This window comes from Pagrus pagrus, assembly GCF_965226575.1.
Source record: "Pagrus pagrus genome assembly, chromosome: 19".
NCBI lineage: Eukaryota > Metazoa > Chordata > Actinopteri > Spariformes > Sparidae > Pagrus > Pagrus pagrus.
The window spans coordinates 15,219,579-15,238,026 of NC_140203.1; the positions used below are offsets into that span (position 1 = coordinate 15,219,579).

At 40.1% G+C, this 18,448-nt stretch overlaps 1 protein-coding gene across 1 annotated transcript in view; it reads left to right on the forward strand.

The window, feature by feature from the left end:
• The window catches only part of LOC311275287 (protein FAM163B-like), a 35,304-nt gene extending 19,876 nt beyond the window's left edge, over positions 1–15,428 (forward strand). The window contains exons 2-3 of the mRNA XM_084383691.1: positions 7,506–7,621; positions 12,853–15,428. Of these exons, the coding sequence (XP_084239817.1) occupies positions 7,529–7,621; positions 12,853–13,290 (531 nt within the window). The 5' untranslated portion in view covers positions 7,506–7,528 and the 3' untranslated portion in view covers positions 13,291–15,428. The remainder of the gene's footprint in view (positions 1–7,505; positions 7,622–12,852) is intronic.
• The last annotated feature ends 3,020 nt before the right edge of the window (positions 15,429–18,448 follow it).

Below are 18,448 nucleotides of genomic sequence, written 5' to 3' on the forward strand. Positions count from 1 at the left end.
TGAGTGTGTGTTTGTGTGTGTGAATGTGTGTGTTTAAATAATTAACGCTGTTCGTCGCCTCGCTGTAACGCATCCCTCACACACTGTTCTGATTAAGGGAGCCCTAGGAGATACACATCGCCTGCCTTCTCTGCACAATGACTAATGCATGTATATGTCTGTGTGTCTTTGTGTGTGTGTGTGCACATGAGTAATGACTTTTCCTGTGTCAGTGGTTGTGTGTGTAAGCTTGTCCAGATTTGGAGTAGTTTTTTCTCTGTCTTTTTTGCGGTAGTAACGCATGAACATCCTTGACATGCTTAATATTATTCTGTGATGTGGCTTTTGTGTGTCGTATCCCTTCACCGTGTGTGTGTGTTTTGTGTGAGCTATTACTGTGTATGCACCAATTAGAGAGAGGTCAGAGGTTAAGGAGCAGGACCAATATTCTAAAGAAACAGTTCAATACCACCACAGGAGATACTGCATAACACGGGCAATAATATAGTTTACCATCATAATATATTTTGTCTTAGATTTAAAGTCATCATTCATTTCTATGTTTGACTTAAAATCAATATACAGAAAACCGTCTAATTGGCTGTATTCATTATGTGAGGTGTTATGATAAAGGCCTTTACACACCGGGGACAAATAGACATGAAAATGCAAAAAACTTGTCAGCGAAAATGTTGCATTGAGGCCTCATTCACTGGGTTCATCTCAGCTGACTGTCCCAGGGCTCTGGTCCGTTAAGGTTTGTTACAAACTAACCAATCAAGGCAGTGGTAGACCGGCAACTTCCATGTTCTGCAAGGTAAAACTACTGTTTTTATCGAAATAGACTGATGGATTTGAAAAGACCAACTTTCTATGCGAAAGAGCTCATGTCAAAAGTTTGAAAAAATATTGATGCGTGAATTAATCACACAAAGGGAAAACCATGCCCCGGTGTGTAAAAGACTTGGGACTGAAAAAAAAATTTTTTTGCCAATAAATGAATGTATCATGTGATTCACTCGAGTGGAGCAGCCGAATAACTTTATGAGGATTTTTCATCCAAAATATTAGTAGTTTGTTATGTTTGTAAGGCAGCAATAATGGGGTTTTTTTTTTCCGCTTTGGGGCAGTGGAAGAAGCTGAAACACAACATCAACATATTACGTCTGTCACTGTCAGCTTCATAAAGTTGGTGTGGCAACCTTGTCAGCAAATAGTTGCCTATTTACACCTTCATTTACAATGTTTCTGGCCCCCTGTTGAATTGAGGTCCAGTAATTACTCTGCTTTTAGCCTTATTGTTGTCTCTACCAACTCCTGAGGGTAATATCTGACTCTTTAGCTGCTAAACGCTCCAGTGTGTTCACCAGCTACTGTAGTTAATAACTTTGTCTGCCTGCCATTTGATGCTGTGCAGGTAGTGTGCCGTGTGTTTATTGAGTGCTTTCAGTGAATACACCTGTCTGCTGCTGGAAACAATGTTGATGAGTGTGGTGAGAGTGAACCAAAACAGTAAATGTGCAAAACCAAAGCAATGAGCTGAAAGATTCTTAAACACTATAAAGTAGAGTGAAACTGCAGACTTGTCACTACAAATGTATTCCTTTAACATGACAGTCATTTAATCCATTGTTCACATGAAATATTGATTAGTGCTGCATGCTTGTCTGTATCACATGTTAAATATTTAATGAAGCTGTTTTAACTATAGCATTAACTTTAACCCGCCTTTGCATTGATATGGCAAACTTCCCTTCAAAGAGCAACATTAGCAATCGATTTGGAGTTTGTGTTTGTCCACAGGGTGAATCTAAGTCCAATATTCACTCTCCTTTTAGCTCTGTTTTTGGTCTCCACCAGTGTTCACCAGCTAGCCAAGTAAGTTTGTCCATCTGCTGTTTGGTGCTGGGTAGGTGACACAGGGGGTCATAAAGAAGCTGCTTCTTGATGTAGTCGGAACCAAAATAGTGAAGTTTAGAGATGCACCGATTGATCAGCCAAGGACCAGAATTGTCCGGTTTTAGGCATGAGCGGCCATGAGCGACGACCGGCTGATCAGTGTCACATATATACGATTCAGATGTCAGATTTACACAATTGCTACAATAAAATAGCTTACAGCTCGCAAGAAAATTGCAATAGTTATATCTGTTGTAAAGTTGAATGTTGTAAAACCAAAACAACGAGCTGAACGATGGTAAAGTGCTCCAGAAAGTTGAGGGGAACTGCAGTGTTGGGTGATAATTCTCTGTGGGTTTGTCACTACAAGGGAGACTTTGCACATCACACATTGTCATTTGATCCATTTTTAGATTATTAATATTTAATCAAGCTCTAATTAAAGCAATCATGAAGACTTGATTAGAGGCCTGCATTACATCAGTAAGTCTCAGATTCAAAGATATAGGTCAGACAAACGCTTAGACTTCAGACTCCTTGATTTCTTGTTTCCTGACCCCAATAATATCCCAGAAATCACCACATTTCCCTCTCCAATTCTAGGCCTTGAAGGCCAAAGCGCTCTGTTCTTGTTGTGCCTCCATATCGATTTGGTTGGTGGCCTACAGATTGGATTAGAGTCCAGTTGTATTCCAGCCGGAGGGGAGACTAGCTGTGTTGTGTTTGTAGACAGAACAGATAGCTACTGTAGAGACAGGCGGATCCATTCTAACTTTATAGAGCGTCTCTGGAGATACATATCAGAACGAAAGCTAATACAGTTTAGACAAGTAACCCACAAAGGAATTCAACATGGGTTAGAGGTGTTCAGGGTGAGAAGGTCAGAGCTGTCAGTCGCTCGGTGAATAGTAGACACTCTGTATATGAGTAGGCTGAGGGAAGCAGACAGGGAGGAGACAATTGTTTACAGCAGGATGTAGAAGTGGAAACAGGAGCACAGTCAATGTAAATTACATGTTAGGTAAGCAGGAAATTGTATGATTGTTGATTCACCTCAGAATGCTTCATATATTGTGTCAGCGCTCCTGCTTCTCTTTTCACTTTTTCTATTTTAGGGTGTGTCCATGTCACAGTTAGATCTTGACAACACAGGCCTATAGTGCTGTGTGCTTGCTGCTGATAATGGCGTGCACCATTGAGTCATAGCTTAGCAACAAGCCTGCTGGCCTATTTTTGGTTTCAGGCAATTATCCACAATGCAGTGTGATGGTGTGCTCCTATGACACTTCCAGATTGTGGATGTAATGAAGGGAAGAAGGGTTGTACCCACATCTGTCAAGTATCTACAGGGTTTTCCCCAAATATATAAGGATGTTACTAAACCTGGGAACTGAGTGATGACTTTTTTTTATTTCTGTTTTCTCTAAATCGTTGTGTGGTGAATAAAAACAATGTTTAGTTACTGGATAGGAGAAAAAAAACTTTTGTAAATCCAATTACTATCACATTTCTGGTGGGAGTTGTTGTATTTTAAAGGTTGATAAAATTCATTTACACCTTATTTAAACAAGCAGCACGAGTTACAGAATATTTCTTTACCGTCAAATCACAAATTTTCTGGTAAAATGACTGTAATTGATTTATTAGAATGTGCTAATGTTTAATATGAATATAATCCTGCTTCCTGCAGCTGTTACTGCAAATGTAACATTGTGGAACATTGTGGATTTTTTAAGAAATACTCCACCGAAATTTGAATTTAAAGGTTTGTTTATGTTCTCTTTACGTGCAAATAATAGATACGTCCATTTCAAACGATATAACCTTCACTGCCCACATATGTACTTCCATGTGTCCTTCATATTGGCATGGATATTAAGCAAGTCAACCACTGGAGGGCGCCGCTATGAGTCATCTTGGTCTGGCACAGACCTCCACTTTTCCTTCACCACCGTCCAACTCAGATTTTATTCCAGTCCAATCTCCTGCCAGTTGTTCTGCAGTAACTGTTTGTCTCAGTGCCCGGGCTAAATTAAATTTTTAACCATTTTTAAAAGTCTTCGTCTTGTCCTGGGTTCGTGTCTCACTTGAACGATTGGCTTCACTGCTAGAAGACTCTGTATTAATACTGTCTGTATTCGTAACTAACGTTGAGCATGGCAGGCAGAAATCCTGCTTTCTTTATTTACATGTTGCAGTTGCTGTGAGCTCTGTAACTCCAATCGCGAGAAAAAATGTTGGCAATTATACGTTCCTGCAAATCACAGATATGTTGAAAATCATTGTTTGATATATTAAAATATATTTTCTTTACGTTCTTTCTGCTCAATTTTAATTTTTATGTTGTGAAAACACTGTCCTTATGCTCCGGTTAGGTTTAAGCACAAGGACCACTTGCCTAGAGTTAGGGAAAAGATCATGTTTTGGCTTACCTGGTTCTGTCCCCACAAACACAGCTGCAAATTGACCCGACATCTCGTTAAAAAATATCTATTGGTTTCATGCTTACAAATGTTAAACACTGGTATCTCGCTAAGCTGCTGTCACGCCACTACCAGCCTCTCCAAGGTCAGCTCATACACATGTAATCTGAATGTTACTGTTGAAATGCTGATGTAACATGTATGAAACATACACATTTGAACATATCCATGGCTTGCAGAAACATATGAAGCCAACACCATCAAAAGCAGCACAAAGGTCGGTGCAGCAGTACTGTATGTATCCTCCATCCAGGATTTACAGTGTAGCTCCTCTTTAACTGCTGTTGTTATGTGGCAGATTATTGTATGCGTGAGTAATGATTCCATTTATAGTTGATGGATACACTCCTGACTGCTGCGTAGATCAAACTCTTCAGTTTTGTGACAGCTTTAAATACTTTTCTGCTGTACAGTGCAGGAGAGGCAGAACAGAGGAATTACTTTTGACACTTTGAATGACATTACAATGTTTGTGATGAATGTGCATTACCTTCAAGAGTAAAATGAATATTTAAAGCCTCGAGGCCCGAGGCTTCTTCCTGTAATCCAGCTGCTGTAGAGACTGAAAAGAAGTAATTAAAGGGAAGCATTGATCTAATAAACTGAGAATGAGGTCAGTTCAGTCTCAAGTCAGTCGTACTGCTGCAAATGTTCCTACGATGTACTGTAGCGTTCAGCCCCAGCCATTCATCCACACTAATTTCAATTAAATTTCAACTACCTGAACTGACGAAATCAACAAAATGATTCAGTCTCATGTAGATTGTATACAGGCTGTGGCTTGGGTTTTATGAATCACACAAAAGGACAGCATGCCAAACAGTGAATGTAGATCTGCGCTGCAGTGCTGCACAGCTTGATGAATGAGCTCAAAACTCATGCGTCAACATCTCCATTTGTCTTTGCTGTAAGCTCTGATTTTAAGGTCAGAGTTCAAAGGTCACCCACAGCTGTCCATTTGGATGTTTCCTGCTGATTGATGCAGCAAAGGTCGTGATCTGCCTCTCTGTCAGCTTTGAGCGGTACAGCTCACATTATTATGTTTCTGTTCTGGTGTCTGTTTCTTTTCTATCTGCTTATTGATGAATCGAAGCACATTGCTAACATCTTTGTCAGCTTAATTGCAAATCTAACTTGTCATGTCATTCATCACATTCATCATAACATTGTTTCTTCCCTCCTTCATCTGACATCCCCATGGTCTAGACTTTTCGATAAACCCTGTTTCATCAGGAGATGCACCTGATTAAGGAATCAGTGCTCTCAAAATGCTGTTTCATTGCGACTTTGAAAACCCTCATGCATCTATGTATCTGCTGACCAAGGATTTCTCTCCACCTGTACGTCTGCCCAAAAGATCAGTCAATGTCTTGGTACACATTGTTCTATTTTATGTAGATCAGTTTATTATAAAACAGGCATATGGTGAACCATAAATCACTGACTACCAGCCGTGGCACCAAGCAGAGTACATTCATTATGAAATTATTATTTATTTTTTATCGTCTCTTTCAATTGACTGGTGTTGACAAAAGTTTTAGATTCTAACCTTTCAGCCTTCCTTTAAAAAAAGTAATGTTGTTTTTATATTTTTATATTATATTGGTTTATGTACAAGATATTTAGAAGAATTTCGTTTCGGTATTATAATTTTCGAAGTGTTTATTCTGTGAACTGCTGTAGCCTACCCTACTACTATTGCAAAAGTTATGTCTCTCCAAAAGACACATTTAGTACTTAAAGTTCCCATACCGTACTTTTATTTTGGGTGTATGAGATCATGTTTACTTAACTTTAATGTGAAAAAAAACTTTATTTTTCTCATATTGTCAATTGCTGCAGCACCTCTATTCACCCTCTGTCTGAATCTGTTTTGGTGGCTGTCCCTTTAAGGTCCCTCCATCTGAAGTCTGCTCTGATTGCACAGCTCTCCCAGGCCTGAGCAAGCACCGCCCACCATTTTTCCGCCTTAGCTCTGTCAGTGTTTTTGCCACCACGGCCGTGTTGGCGGCGTGACTGAGGGCGTTCACTGTATAGTGGTGACATCACAATGTTACAGAATTCCTGACGGTTTGTTTAAATGCACAGTGCCTAAATACAGACTGTGTGCATTTCTACGTGGATTAAGCGTTTTGACACTTTACAGTATTTATACAGCACCAAGACCTGCTGTATAATCAACATATACTCGCAAATCCCACTTTCTACAATACGGGACCTTTAATATTTCCCCATAACAGCTAGTATACAGCATGGATTGCACTCCCATTATCCCATAGACCCACAGGTGTTTATTTTTGTTTGTTTTGGTTTGGTTTTTGTTGTTTTTTTGCATGAACAAGTCTCTGGAATCGGGCATTTGTCAGTCTGGGGTGTGTGCATAAAAATATCTGTTTTTCTTTCAACAATGGGCTCGGTTTAAAGATTTCATCACACAAAAATCTCAGCAGAATCCCTTCTCTTTTCTCACTACTCTCGCCCAATGAACCTGTTTTCCTTTGTCATCAAACCATCTTTATCTCCTCTTTCTCCCCCTTCATTTCCATGTACCCCATTGTTTAGGTTTCTGCTCTCCCCATCTATCTATCACACCGCCTTCTTCATCCCCTCCATCATTTTGTCTCTCCCTTTCATATCCATTCATCAAATCCCTTTCTGTGCCTATTACTTACCTCATCTTGACCTCTTTCTCCCCCTCGCTCCATGTCAATTCACTGTTCACTCTGTCTCTGTTTCCCTCACCTGCCTCAGTCACTTCAACTCTCCTGACTCCCACCATCCATTTATCCCCTCGCTCTCATGGCATCTCTCCGACTCATTTCTATCCCTGTTCTGCTGTTGAATGCTGCTTTTCCTCTCTCTCATACTTGGTTTTTCTATGCGTTCCGGCCTGAAGATCCCATCCATATTATGAGCAGCATTTGTGGGATGATTCTATTACATGTCTCCTAACTGCTGGATAATTCAATAAGCACCACTGAGATGAGACACAGTTATAATCTACTTAATGAAGCCACTGTACTGATGAATTGTGTGCTTTCTCCTCCGTCATCTCTTCTTTCATTCGCTCCCCACCCTCCTCTACTCTTTCCTCCCTCTCTCTCGCTCATCTCCTCTCATCCTCCCTCCTCTTGCTCTCTGCAGGGTGTTGATGGAGAGCCATTCGAATGACAGCCGGGACAGTGGTCATCACTGGTGGAATTCTAGCTACAGTTATATTACTCCTTATCATCGCAGTACTGTGCTACTGTAGACTGCAGGTGAGGCCTTGGCTGGTTTCAGCCTCTGTTGCACTCATTGCATTTTCTCTGAATGTTTGCAGGAAGGAAGGGCTGTACCTTTGCATAGCATTTTGTTGACACTCATAAGATAATTTGAGTATAGCTTCTGTAAAAGCCAAAGTCACCATTTCATATTTTTTTGTTTTTAATACAGCTGCTTTAATCGGTGAAACTGTTTATGACCCTCAATTACAAGGATCATAGTAATGATAAAACTCCAATGGCCTGTAGGAAGTATGGAAAACAAAAAACAAGCTTTATTATATAAAGTTGAATCCTAAGAACAAAAAAACTGGCGGCCGACAATGACAGAAGAAGCAGGCTGGGGCAAATCCAAAAAAAAATAAGGAGAAATATAAAAACTAATCTGAGAAAAAACTGGAGAGGCATGGAAAACACAAGCAGGTATACTGAGGGGAGACACAGGCAGAAAACATAGTAAATGTAGACGACCTGACAACCAAAAAAGGGGAAATGCTTCGGTTAAACTGACCAGCAAAACAGGTGAACACAGAAAACAGGCAGGAAAAACACACAAAGACAGGAAGTTAAACAAAATATGACATGTGAGAAGAGAATCTTTCAGCATAAATCAGAAAATAGATAAACCAAAAACTCAAACATGACCGAAAATAGTTCCAGGTGATTTACGCAAAACACGATTACAAATAATACATTTTGATTCTGTCCCTGATGCTCCTAAATCCGACACACTGGACCTTTAAAATGGCTTTGTTATGGTACGTGTCACGGGATCTGTCATTTACAAACTTTCCTTCATTGTCTATTTAGGGAGACAAATTTATAAATTTCAACATGTTGATGTTTAGTAGGTTAAGGTTTTAGGTTTAGTAGACAGAACCTTAACGATGTTCACAGTATTAGTTTGTTGTATTAGCATGCTAGCATTTGCTTATCAACATTAACCAGATAATCGATTGGCAGTTGGGAACATTATAGTTTTATAGGTAAAGCAAACAAAAGTTTTTACAGTTCATCCTGAGGGGAGCATGAATGTCTGAACCAAATTTCCTGCCGATCCATGATGTAGAACTTTCAGCGTGGACCGAAGTGTTGGACCAACCCTTCAAATGACCAAGCTGCTAGTGTGGCTAAAATGCACAATAATGGTAATGAAGCCAAATTTGATTGTATGTCAGTACTTCTTGATCCTCGTCTTTGGAATTCAGAGCCTGCTGGCCATCAAATTAGGGACAGATCATTACTGGAACTTCGGGTAAATCATCAATCATTGATTCACTGTGAGGTGTAGGGGCTATACCTGCACTCACAAAAATAAGCTCCAATTCTGTTCATTTCACACCAGTAGGCAGAAAATGAAAATGCATTTGCACTTTCCCTTTCAACAGCACTTCTGCCTCAGTCTGAACTCAGTATTCTCTCCAAAGTATTCAAGTTTAGCAAATTATTCCTTTGATCCTTGTCTCCCACTGATAAGTTACAGACTTCAGTTTCATTTCCCACGAGGGAAATCACATTGTTGTACGTTTTAAAAAGTCTGTCCATCTTTCTAGGAGCTTGTGCACTGCTATTCAGATATTCAGAGCAGCCGTCTTGGTTGTGTGAGAATAAAATGAAAATGGAATGAGGTGAAAAGAAGTGCTTTGTGTTTTCATGCTTGACAAACTCCAGTTAGGTCAAAATATCACACTAATAACACCACAGGGAAGCATTACTGCAGCTCGTGGATTAGTATTCCAGCATGTGGGCTTGTTGCTGTTTTACATTATACTTTCTAGTAATCCCCTGTGAATTTCACTGCTCGGACAGGCAATGGAGCATTAAAAATCTTTCTGTGATAGAGAAGAGGAAACAAACTGAGTTACAATTCGACCCAAGCTTATCACATTTTAGTCCGTTCCTTAAAGGAAAACTTTGGGGACTTAGCTTTGTTTTGCCTTCTGGTAGGGTGTTAGATTACCACCCATATGTCTGTTCATTAAATATAAGGCTACAGACAGCTGCTAGTTATCTTAGCTTGGCACAAACACTGGAAAATGTGACGTTTTATCAAATATAAACTGGTTGCGTCATTATGGATCCCACTGCTTGCATCGTTGAGACCCCCTCTACTTTGCCTCTGATTGGCTTGCCCTGATATTCTTCCCCTAACCCCTTAGCAATCTCACTCATCTTGCCTAAACTTGACCAAACCAGCCAACGAAGGCAACCAATCAGAGACAGTGGAGCAGTGGAGTCCATAATAACACAATCTGCAACCCCACTGCTAGATGCTACTAAATGCTACACAAAACATATTAAAAATTACACGTCACTTTTTGTACATATTAAACAAACAAGATGTAATGTTAGAGGTGTTGCAAGCAGCTTTTGTTGGCATTTTATGCCAAGCTAAGCTAACCAGCTGCCAGCTGCAGCATTTACCTTACAGGCATGCACGTGGTATCTCAAAATATCGAAGTTTTGCTTTAATTTATCAACTTCTACCCCAAATCCGCTTCATCTTGTAGAAGCTGTAAAAATTCCCTGACAGTGAACGCTAGAAATCACAATGCAATACACCCACTCAGATCAAAATGGTTTGTATTGATGAAACAAAGGAGCAGCTGCAACACCAACCAACTACCTCTGGCCTTGTTGCAGAGTACAATGCTTTGCTGCTATCACATACCTTTTAAAAACTAAAAGGCATTTTCACACCTGAGGGACTGAGCTATTTTTTAACACTAAACACTGAACCTCATCCTTTGTATCAGAAAATATGTGCGAGAGCAACTTAATCTTGTTGTCATGCGGCTCCTAAATTGAACGTCTGGGAATCATGAAGTACTGTCATTACTTTAGCGTTAATAAACACAAGATTGGGATCTTAACAGCTTCGTCTATAGGGACATGAAAAATACATAATTCTTCTCAAGGGGGCCATGATAATAATCTAGTCAAAGATTTTCAAAGTCCTGCTCAAGCTTAGTTTAAAAAGCTCCTTAGAGTATTTTTATAGACTTTGCTCCAAATACTCAAATGCATTCATAAGAAACATTACAAGAGCTGTGTCTAAGTATATTTCAGTCAGACCATCTTAACTGATGGAACATAATGCTGTTTCTTAAAGGTATAAATCCTCTTACCAGTAGTGCTATTTATCCATTTAGATTGTTTTGGAGTGAGTTGTCGAGTTTTGAAGATTCAGCCCCAGAGATGTCTGCCTTGTCTCTAATATAATGGAAATAGATGGCAATCGGCTTGTGGTGTTCAAAGCAGCAAAAAATAAAATATATACAGTATATATTTGAGAAACTCAACAGCAATGTCTCTTTTACAAAAATCCTCACCCGGTTACTCAAGAAACCCCACAGATCTTTTTGTGAGCCGGTTTAAGTAGGAGCTACTTTCTCTCCATATCACTGCGCAGAGGGAAGCATACATCTATACATGAATTAGGGGCGAGCTAACTAAGCTAGCTAACGCTACAACTCAGCCAATTAGGACGGCATTATTGTTCACTGTCATGAGCACGAGCCTCCTATCCATGAGTAGATGCATGTTTCCCTCTGCTTGGTGATATGGTTGGCTTATAACTTTAGTAACCAGGTCATGATTTCTGTGTTGCTGTTGAGTTTTTGAAACACTTTTTTCGGCTCTTTGAGCACCACAAGCTGAGTGCCATCTAGTTCCATTATATTCAAGAGAAGGCAGACATCTCTATGGCTGATATCCTCAAAACTCAGCAAATAACACCAAAAGAGAGAAGGCAGAACATTTCTAAAACTGGGCAACTCACACCAAAACAATATGAATAGCACTACAGGTAACAGGAAAAATATGTATTTTGATTAAAGGGTGAACTGCACCTTTAATGTAAAAAATGTAGCTAAATGGAGTTTAAAAGGAGCAGAACAAACATCAAATGTTATGTTATTTACATTACTACGTTTATAAAGGCTTAAAAATCTGGCTTATTTCTTTGAGGCTCTGCACATAGGGATTCAAAAGCTCTGAGGGCCTCGACATTTACCACCTTAAAAATGTGAAGTCAAACTCACACTGAGAGGGGTGCCAGTGCCTCAGCAGGTAGAGCATTTATCACAGACTCGGTGTCATCAACTCATATAGTTAATAGTGTGTGAGTGTGTGTAAATGATTTATTGAGAGGCAAACTGTAAAGCACCTCAGATAAAAGCACTACCAGAATGAGATCAACTGGGACCTAAGATAATATTGGCGGAGTGGAAATTATATGATCCTTTCCACTTAGAATTGATTACAGTTCATAGGATTCTCATATATTTCACAGCAAAATCAAAAGCGATCCCCAAATTATGGCTTCATATTAGTTGGCGGGATGCCAGGAATGAATTTGAGAGCTACATTTTGTGGGCCAGAAATAGTAACCACAAATTCTCTGCTGAAAAGTGGATTCTCGAAAGTCTGTTTGAACTTTAATTGTTTGGGGGGAAAAACCAGAGGCAAAACACTTTTGCATCATACTGTGGCACATGCTTCACTGAGATGGGACGTGCAAACACCTTGAGTGATGTAGCCTGGAGAACACCTCATGGGGAAAATGGGCTAGATTATGAGATACATCTTCCCTCTAAAGACTTTTGAGTGACTGCATGCTTTGATAATGTTCGAACAATAGACGCGTGTTATGGTCTTATGTTGCTCATGAATGTGTACGATTTTACATGGCCATTTTCTCCTACTAAGTAAGCACAAAATCCATGGTTTTATGTCTGCAAACACTGTAAAATAGTACTATATGACCATAATTAGTATGATATTGAGGCTGACCTAGACTTTGTTGGCTAGATAGTAATATAAACTAATTTGCTTGCAGGCATTGGCATGCAACTCTGTCTCTTTATTGTCCTTGAAGGCAACATTTATGTGACATTTTTACCTTCAAGGTGCAATATGTAATAATTTTAGTTGAAAACATTCAAAAAATAACAAAGATTGCCAACAGAATGTGAAGAAATATCAGTTTTGAGTTAATGACTTTGTCATTAGCACCTACATTTCTATTTATGACAGTGGTGTTGGACTCGGAAACTGTGGGGGATCGCACAAAATACCAATTTCTACATAATGTGGCTTTAACTTTCTGTCATGCCTCTTTTTAACTCCCCACCCTCTCCCTCATCTCTCTTACATTTTACATGATACTGTACCTTTTTGTCCCAAATATTCACTCTGCCTCCCCCCTCCTCCTCTCTCACCACCAGTATTATTGCTGCAAGAAAGAAGAGTCCGAGTCGGAGGAGGAGGAGCCGGACTTTGCCGTCACGTCCCGCCTCCCACCCGTCCACTCCAATCACAACATTGTGGCGGCGACGGCCGCCGCCTCCTCCATCCCAAATGGCCCCGCCCTTTTCTCCACCCCTCCTCTGGCCAGGAAACTAACACGCTCACAGACCTTCTGTCCATCCTGCACACACTATGAGCTGCCTTTCTACCTCCAGCCGCCTCAGCCGCAGCTGCACCATCAACCAGATGGGTTGAGGAACGGAGGCGACCGGATCAGCTACCGCAGCGTCCAGCAGCAGGACCTGGACCTGCCAGTGCCTGTGAACATTTCAAACTACCGTAAACCCAACCTGGCCCGGTCGGTCACCATGAGGGACATGTTTACCCGCAGCTGTAGCATCAGCACTGATGTTTAGCTGGGCGAGGTTGGAATTAATAGAGATGGCCTAATCTGGACTGGGCTTGAGTCAGACTGTTTTTGTCTTTTTGACCAGTTTAATCCAGTCTAGTATGGTCTGAACTTGTCTGGTCTTGTTCTCCTGGTCACCTCTTGCAGAATGGAGGACTCAGCTGGCTCTCAGGACAGGATTTTCAAAGGTACTATGCTCAGGTCCAGGACCTTACACTTGGGCAAATGTCGAGTTTAAAGTATTTAAAAAGTGTTAAATTATCAATAACATGAACTCCTTTGTTTTGTTCTGTTTTGAATATGTCTTTTTTAACGATAAGAATGGAATTTGTGTTAGGATTTGATAAAGTTTGTTTCGCCCTACTTCCTCTGGATTCTTCTACCCATGGCCTGAAAGATAAACAGATTCCCGCCATGTCAGAATGACATAATCGGCAGGGATTTTCTCTCTGCCATAGCTGCTACAAACAAAATATGATTAGGTGAAGTCCAGTGTTTCCCCCATCTATGACGGGATGATCTGTCTGTTCCTCCATCCACAGATTACAGAGATTAAACATCACTAGACTAGAGTAGGAAGTGGGATGTCATGTTTTAGCTGCCACCCATAGATATTTTAGATAGACTTAACCTAGGCCATAATATTTTAAGACATTAAGGGCTCTCAGAAGATGGAAATCCCTGCTTGTTTTCCACATCCGTTCATTGAGGTCTGGTTTCTCTGAGGATCTGCTGACAACACAAAGTGTACATATACAGTATACTACACTTCAGCAGAGACAGATCTCTGTGTTCTTGCAGGCTGGGCTGGACTAGGTGCCAAAGGGGGATGGGTTCTTGCAACGTGTGCATTCGTGTGAGTGTGCTTGCATGCATGTGTGTGTGTGTGTGTGTGTGTGTGTTTAACTCGATCAAACCAGAATTCTTAATCCATACAACTAAACACAGTCTGTCCCCCCCCCTCCCTACTGTATGTATACTGAACCCAGCAGTGGGTTGCAATAACATTTATTATTAAGGGTGAAGGGATTGTATTAGTTCCCATGTGCCACTTTACCTTTAAATTCATTTTAAAGCTAAGAATGACCCAACCAGATGATATGACAAACTCTAAGTGGGTTTGCAACTATTTTGTAAATGTTTATTTTACTGATTAATGCTATAACATAGGTCGTAGGTGCCAGTCAGCTGAGCAAAAAGTTTTTACAGCAACACTTAACTTTACAGCGTGATATTCATTCTAGTTCTTCACTGAGGTTTCAGTTTGTGGACTCTTCACTGCGTTCCTTGTGTTGTCTCTGATTTGTTGATATATGGACTCGAAGATTGAAGATTAATTCACCTTTAAAGGCACATCTATAAATATTTAACAGGCCATAACATACACTCCAGTCTCTCTCTCTTCTCTCGACTCGTTGGACCGAGGAATATTTGCTCTTGCTCTGAGGTACTCAGAGAGAGTTCCTTCTCGGGGCCGGTTTTATTTTCTGCGCTTGGCTGACCGGCCTGATATTCTGACTGGAGTTTTATGGACACGGGACACACATTTAATGAATGAAATTATTTACTGCTTGATTTCAAGAAGAAATGCTGGCGGTTGTGTGAGGGGCCTGAAGCTGATTGGATTGTCTACGCTGCCCCACCACTTAAAATGGATGGTAAACGCTGTTGTACCTCTCTCGATCTCTTTCTCTCTTTCTGTCTCTGTTGATCTTATCGGCAATCATGCTCATTTATTTATTTTCCCAACAGGTAAAACAGTGAGTGATTTTGTTTTAAGTTTTTCCTCTTGTGACATGTGCTTCCCTGCAAATACATGACGACACACATGCACACACACAGACACACACACACAGTTCTCACTGCTATGCTTTCCTTACTTTTTAACAGAATTGTGACAGTTGCACAAGAAATGTAGTGCCATAAAGAATTACAAGAGAAATTTATTATTACTATTATTATGATTATTACAAGTGTTTATTCAAATGCTGTGTTGCTTTTACCCTATAGTATTTGAATTACTTGCTTTATTTTATGATCCAGCTGGTTTTTCAGACTCAGTACAGTACAGCAGAAATGTTTCTGTCCTTGTTTCTAATGTATAACTAACAGACACATTGTTTCTAATAAAATGGTGTGAAAATCCTTCTGATCTGCTCTGTTGTTGCTGCTGATTTCACCAAAGCCGAATCTTCCTGCTCAGATGCTTTTCAATGACATTAAAGGTGCAATATGTAAGAACTGGCCACCTGTCGGATTCCTACTCAAACAAATAGGAGGGCAGCATATCACCAAAGTAACTGCTAACTGTAGCTGCCATTAGCTAGTTAGCCTAGTTAGCTGTGCAGTTAGCGCCCCTTAATCAGTTGAATCAGTCAAAAATGTATTAAACTGTCGCCAGAATATGAAGAATTAGCAATTTCAATTTCAATTTTAATTCCGATGTCCACGTATTGTGTTGCAGAGACATCTACCAAAGTTAGCATGCTATCCAGCTAGCCCCGATCTGTCCCAGTCCAAAAATCCTGTGTTAGCAGCTGTTCTGCTCCCCTGGCTAACTGAGCTAAGTGAGTTAAGTAAAGTAAAGTAAAGCCTCTTGGTCTAAAGGTTTATCAATGGATGTTTACTGTAATGAGTGTGTATTCGCTGGGCATGGCTCCACAGGACCATATTTCTGCTTCCTGCCAAAATGTTGAACAGTGGATTCAACTAAAAGCATGGAGCATTATCCTGGATTATCTTATTTAGTGAACTGCTAAACGCAGGGTAAATATCAGATAGCTGAAATATATGCTTTAGTCGAAGCACCACAAAAAAGTAAAGAGTCCTGCAAGTAATCTTGTGGAAAATGCGGGATTCAACTTTTGTTTAGACTGTAGGATTAGGACCATTTGGTTTAGTGATTAAAGTAGCTTTGTTTGGATATCTTTTGAAGAAAAAAATGTGCCATGCTGAATTGAAAAATAGCAATCCTATTCTGTTTTTTTTTCATGCATATGTTAAACATCTGTTCATCTTCTCAAGTCGGAGGAAAAGTTGTGCTGTACTCTCACAAAGCTTAAGGGTGTAAACATGTCTGAAAGGGAAACCGCTGAACCTACTAATACGTTTAAAAATATGTTAAACGATAACCATCAGGGACAGTGAAGCAGATGAAATGTTAACATAAAAGAACAGTGAAGTATGCCAAACCTTTAACCACAGTGAGAGCAATGTCTGTTTGCACACAGATACATGCAGCCCTGAGGCGACAAGGTGAGAGTCATGACAGTAAATATGTCTGAATAAAAGAGGAAGAAACAAGAATGGGATGCTTAAGTGCGATGATAAACCTAACCTGACAGCTCGAGGCGAGGAGATGATAGTCACAATGAAAAGTCATCTGTACAGGAAAGCTAAAAGGCGAGAATTGAGAGCTTTATTCTGACAATAAAATGAGTGAGTCAGAGAGGCAAGCGGACTTATCATACAATAGAAAAACAACTGAAAACTATTTCAGAGAGGAAATAGAGGTAGTTATTAGAAGGATGAGTCAGAGCTAATGAATGAGAAATAGCACATAGCACAGAATACACAGACAGATGGAGGCGTAGAGGAGCTGATATCAAACCGAGGCCTCCCTGGCAGAGACATGAATAGCCATTTTGTGATGGCATTAATACAAAAGCACTGCTTCAGACATGAAAAACCTTTCAGATTATGATGGATTCTCTTTGAAGTGGATACATTCGAACTCCCACTTATTTCTACATGAACTGCAAGTACTGTAACATGGAATTACCGTCGCACTAGCTTTCCACCCACAAGGCAAATTGGCTGAAATGTATTTATTGATTCTCTTTCCAGTCACCATAATTTACATGTAATTATACTAGGGCAACTTCTCTGATAACACTGCATCTATGTTTCAGGTCTGGAACTTGAGACTGCCCAACACCTCTAAAATGAACTTCCAGTTAAAAATCACCTTATGTGGGAATGAGGTCCATCAAAACTGTTGAGATGAGATGTTGTTGATGTGAATGTGAGGTTGGAGGCTTGTGACAGTTTCCTTCCACCATGACTTGTACTGTCCAGTTTTGTAAGAGTCTGCCTCCACAACAGCCGACTAATCTGTCAGCTGCTTCAGCCTAATCGCCAAAATAAAATGTCAGTATTTTATGTTTATTCAAACCACGCATACCATCAAATTTGTACCTGTCATTGATGTGAGACGGCTGCCAAGGGAGAGACCACTGTTGGTGTGGCATTTCGACATTCATGAGCGTGAAACCACTGGATAGTTTTCAACATCTGTAAACATGAAACCACTTGATACAAAGTAAGCATGATACTAGACAGTTTAAGAATCTGTAAGCATGAAACCACTGGATAGATTCAACATTTGTAAGCATGAAACCACTGGATAGTTTGGACATCTGTAAGGATGAGACCACTGGACAGTTTGAACATCTGGTAGCATGAAACCACTGGATAGATTCAACATTTGTAAGCATGAAACCACTGATTAGTTTCAGCTTTTGTCATTAAGGGATGGTTATTTTCATAATTTGTGGGTGTGAAACCATTGGATGTTTTTCATGAGACGTCAGGATGATTCCCACCGTGTTTGTGGCAACAGGATCAGGAAAACTCTGACTTAGCACAGCATTGTGACAACATAAAATGTAAAACTGCACCTAAGGAAAGTAATGTTGCACTAAATTACACAAAGTTTCAACACATCAGCTTTTGGCAGAAATTTGTTTGGTTATTGGGTTGGCTTTTCAGAGTCTTTCAGGCTCTGGGTGCCACTCATACTTGCTAAATATCAATGTGAATCTTTCAATCTGAAAACCTTCCAGCCAAACCTCCAAAAATGTGTGTTTTTAAATGACGACATTTTTGTTTATACATTTCCTCACACTACAGAATTATACTGTTTTGTGTGTAGATGTTTGGTATAATGTGTATAAATGTTTGCACTGTATATGTGAGAATAAGTGGTTGCACAAGCCATGTGAATTATTTAGAGGCATAATCGCCTCCAGTGTAAGCAGAGCTCATAGAACGGCCTTTGGAGGTGTATCGATGTTTTATGACATGCTTTGAATCATCCCCCTCATCTACCCCTCAGCCTGCAGCAGTGTGCTCACTCTCTCTCACTCTGTCTGTCCACTGCATCT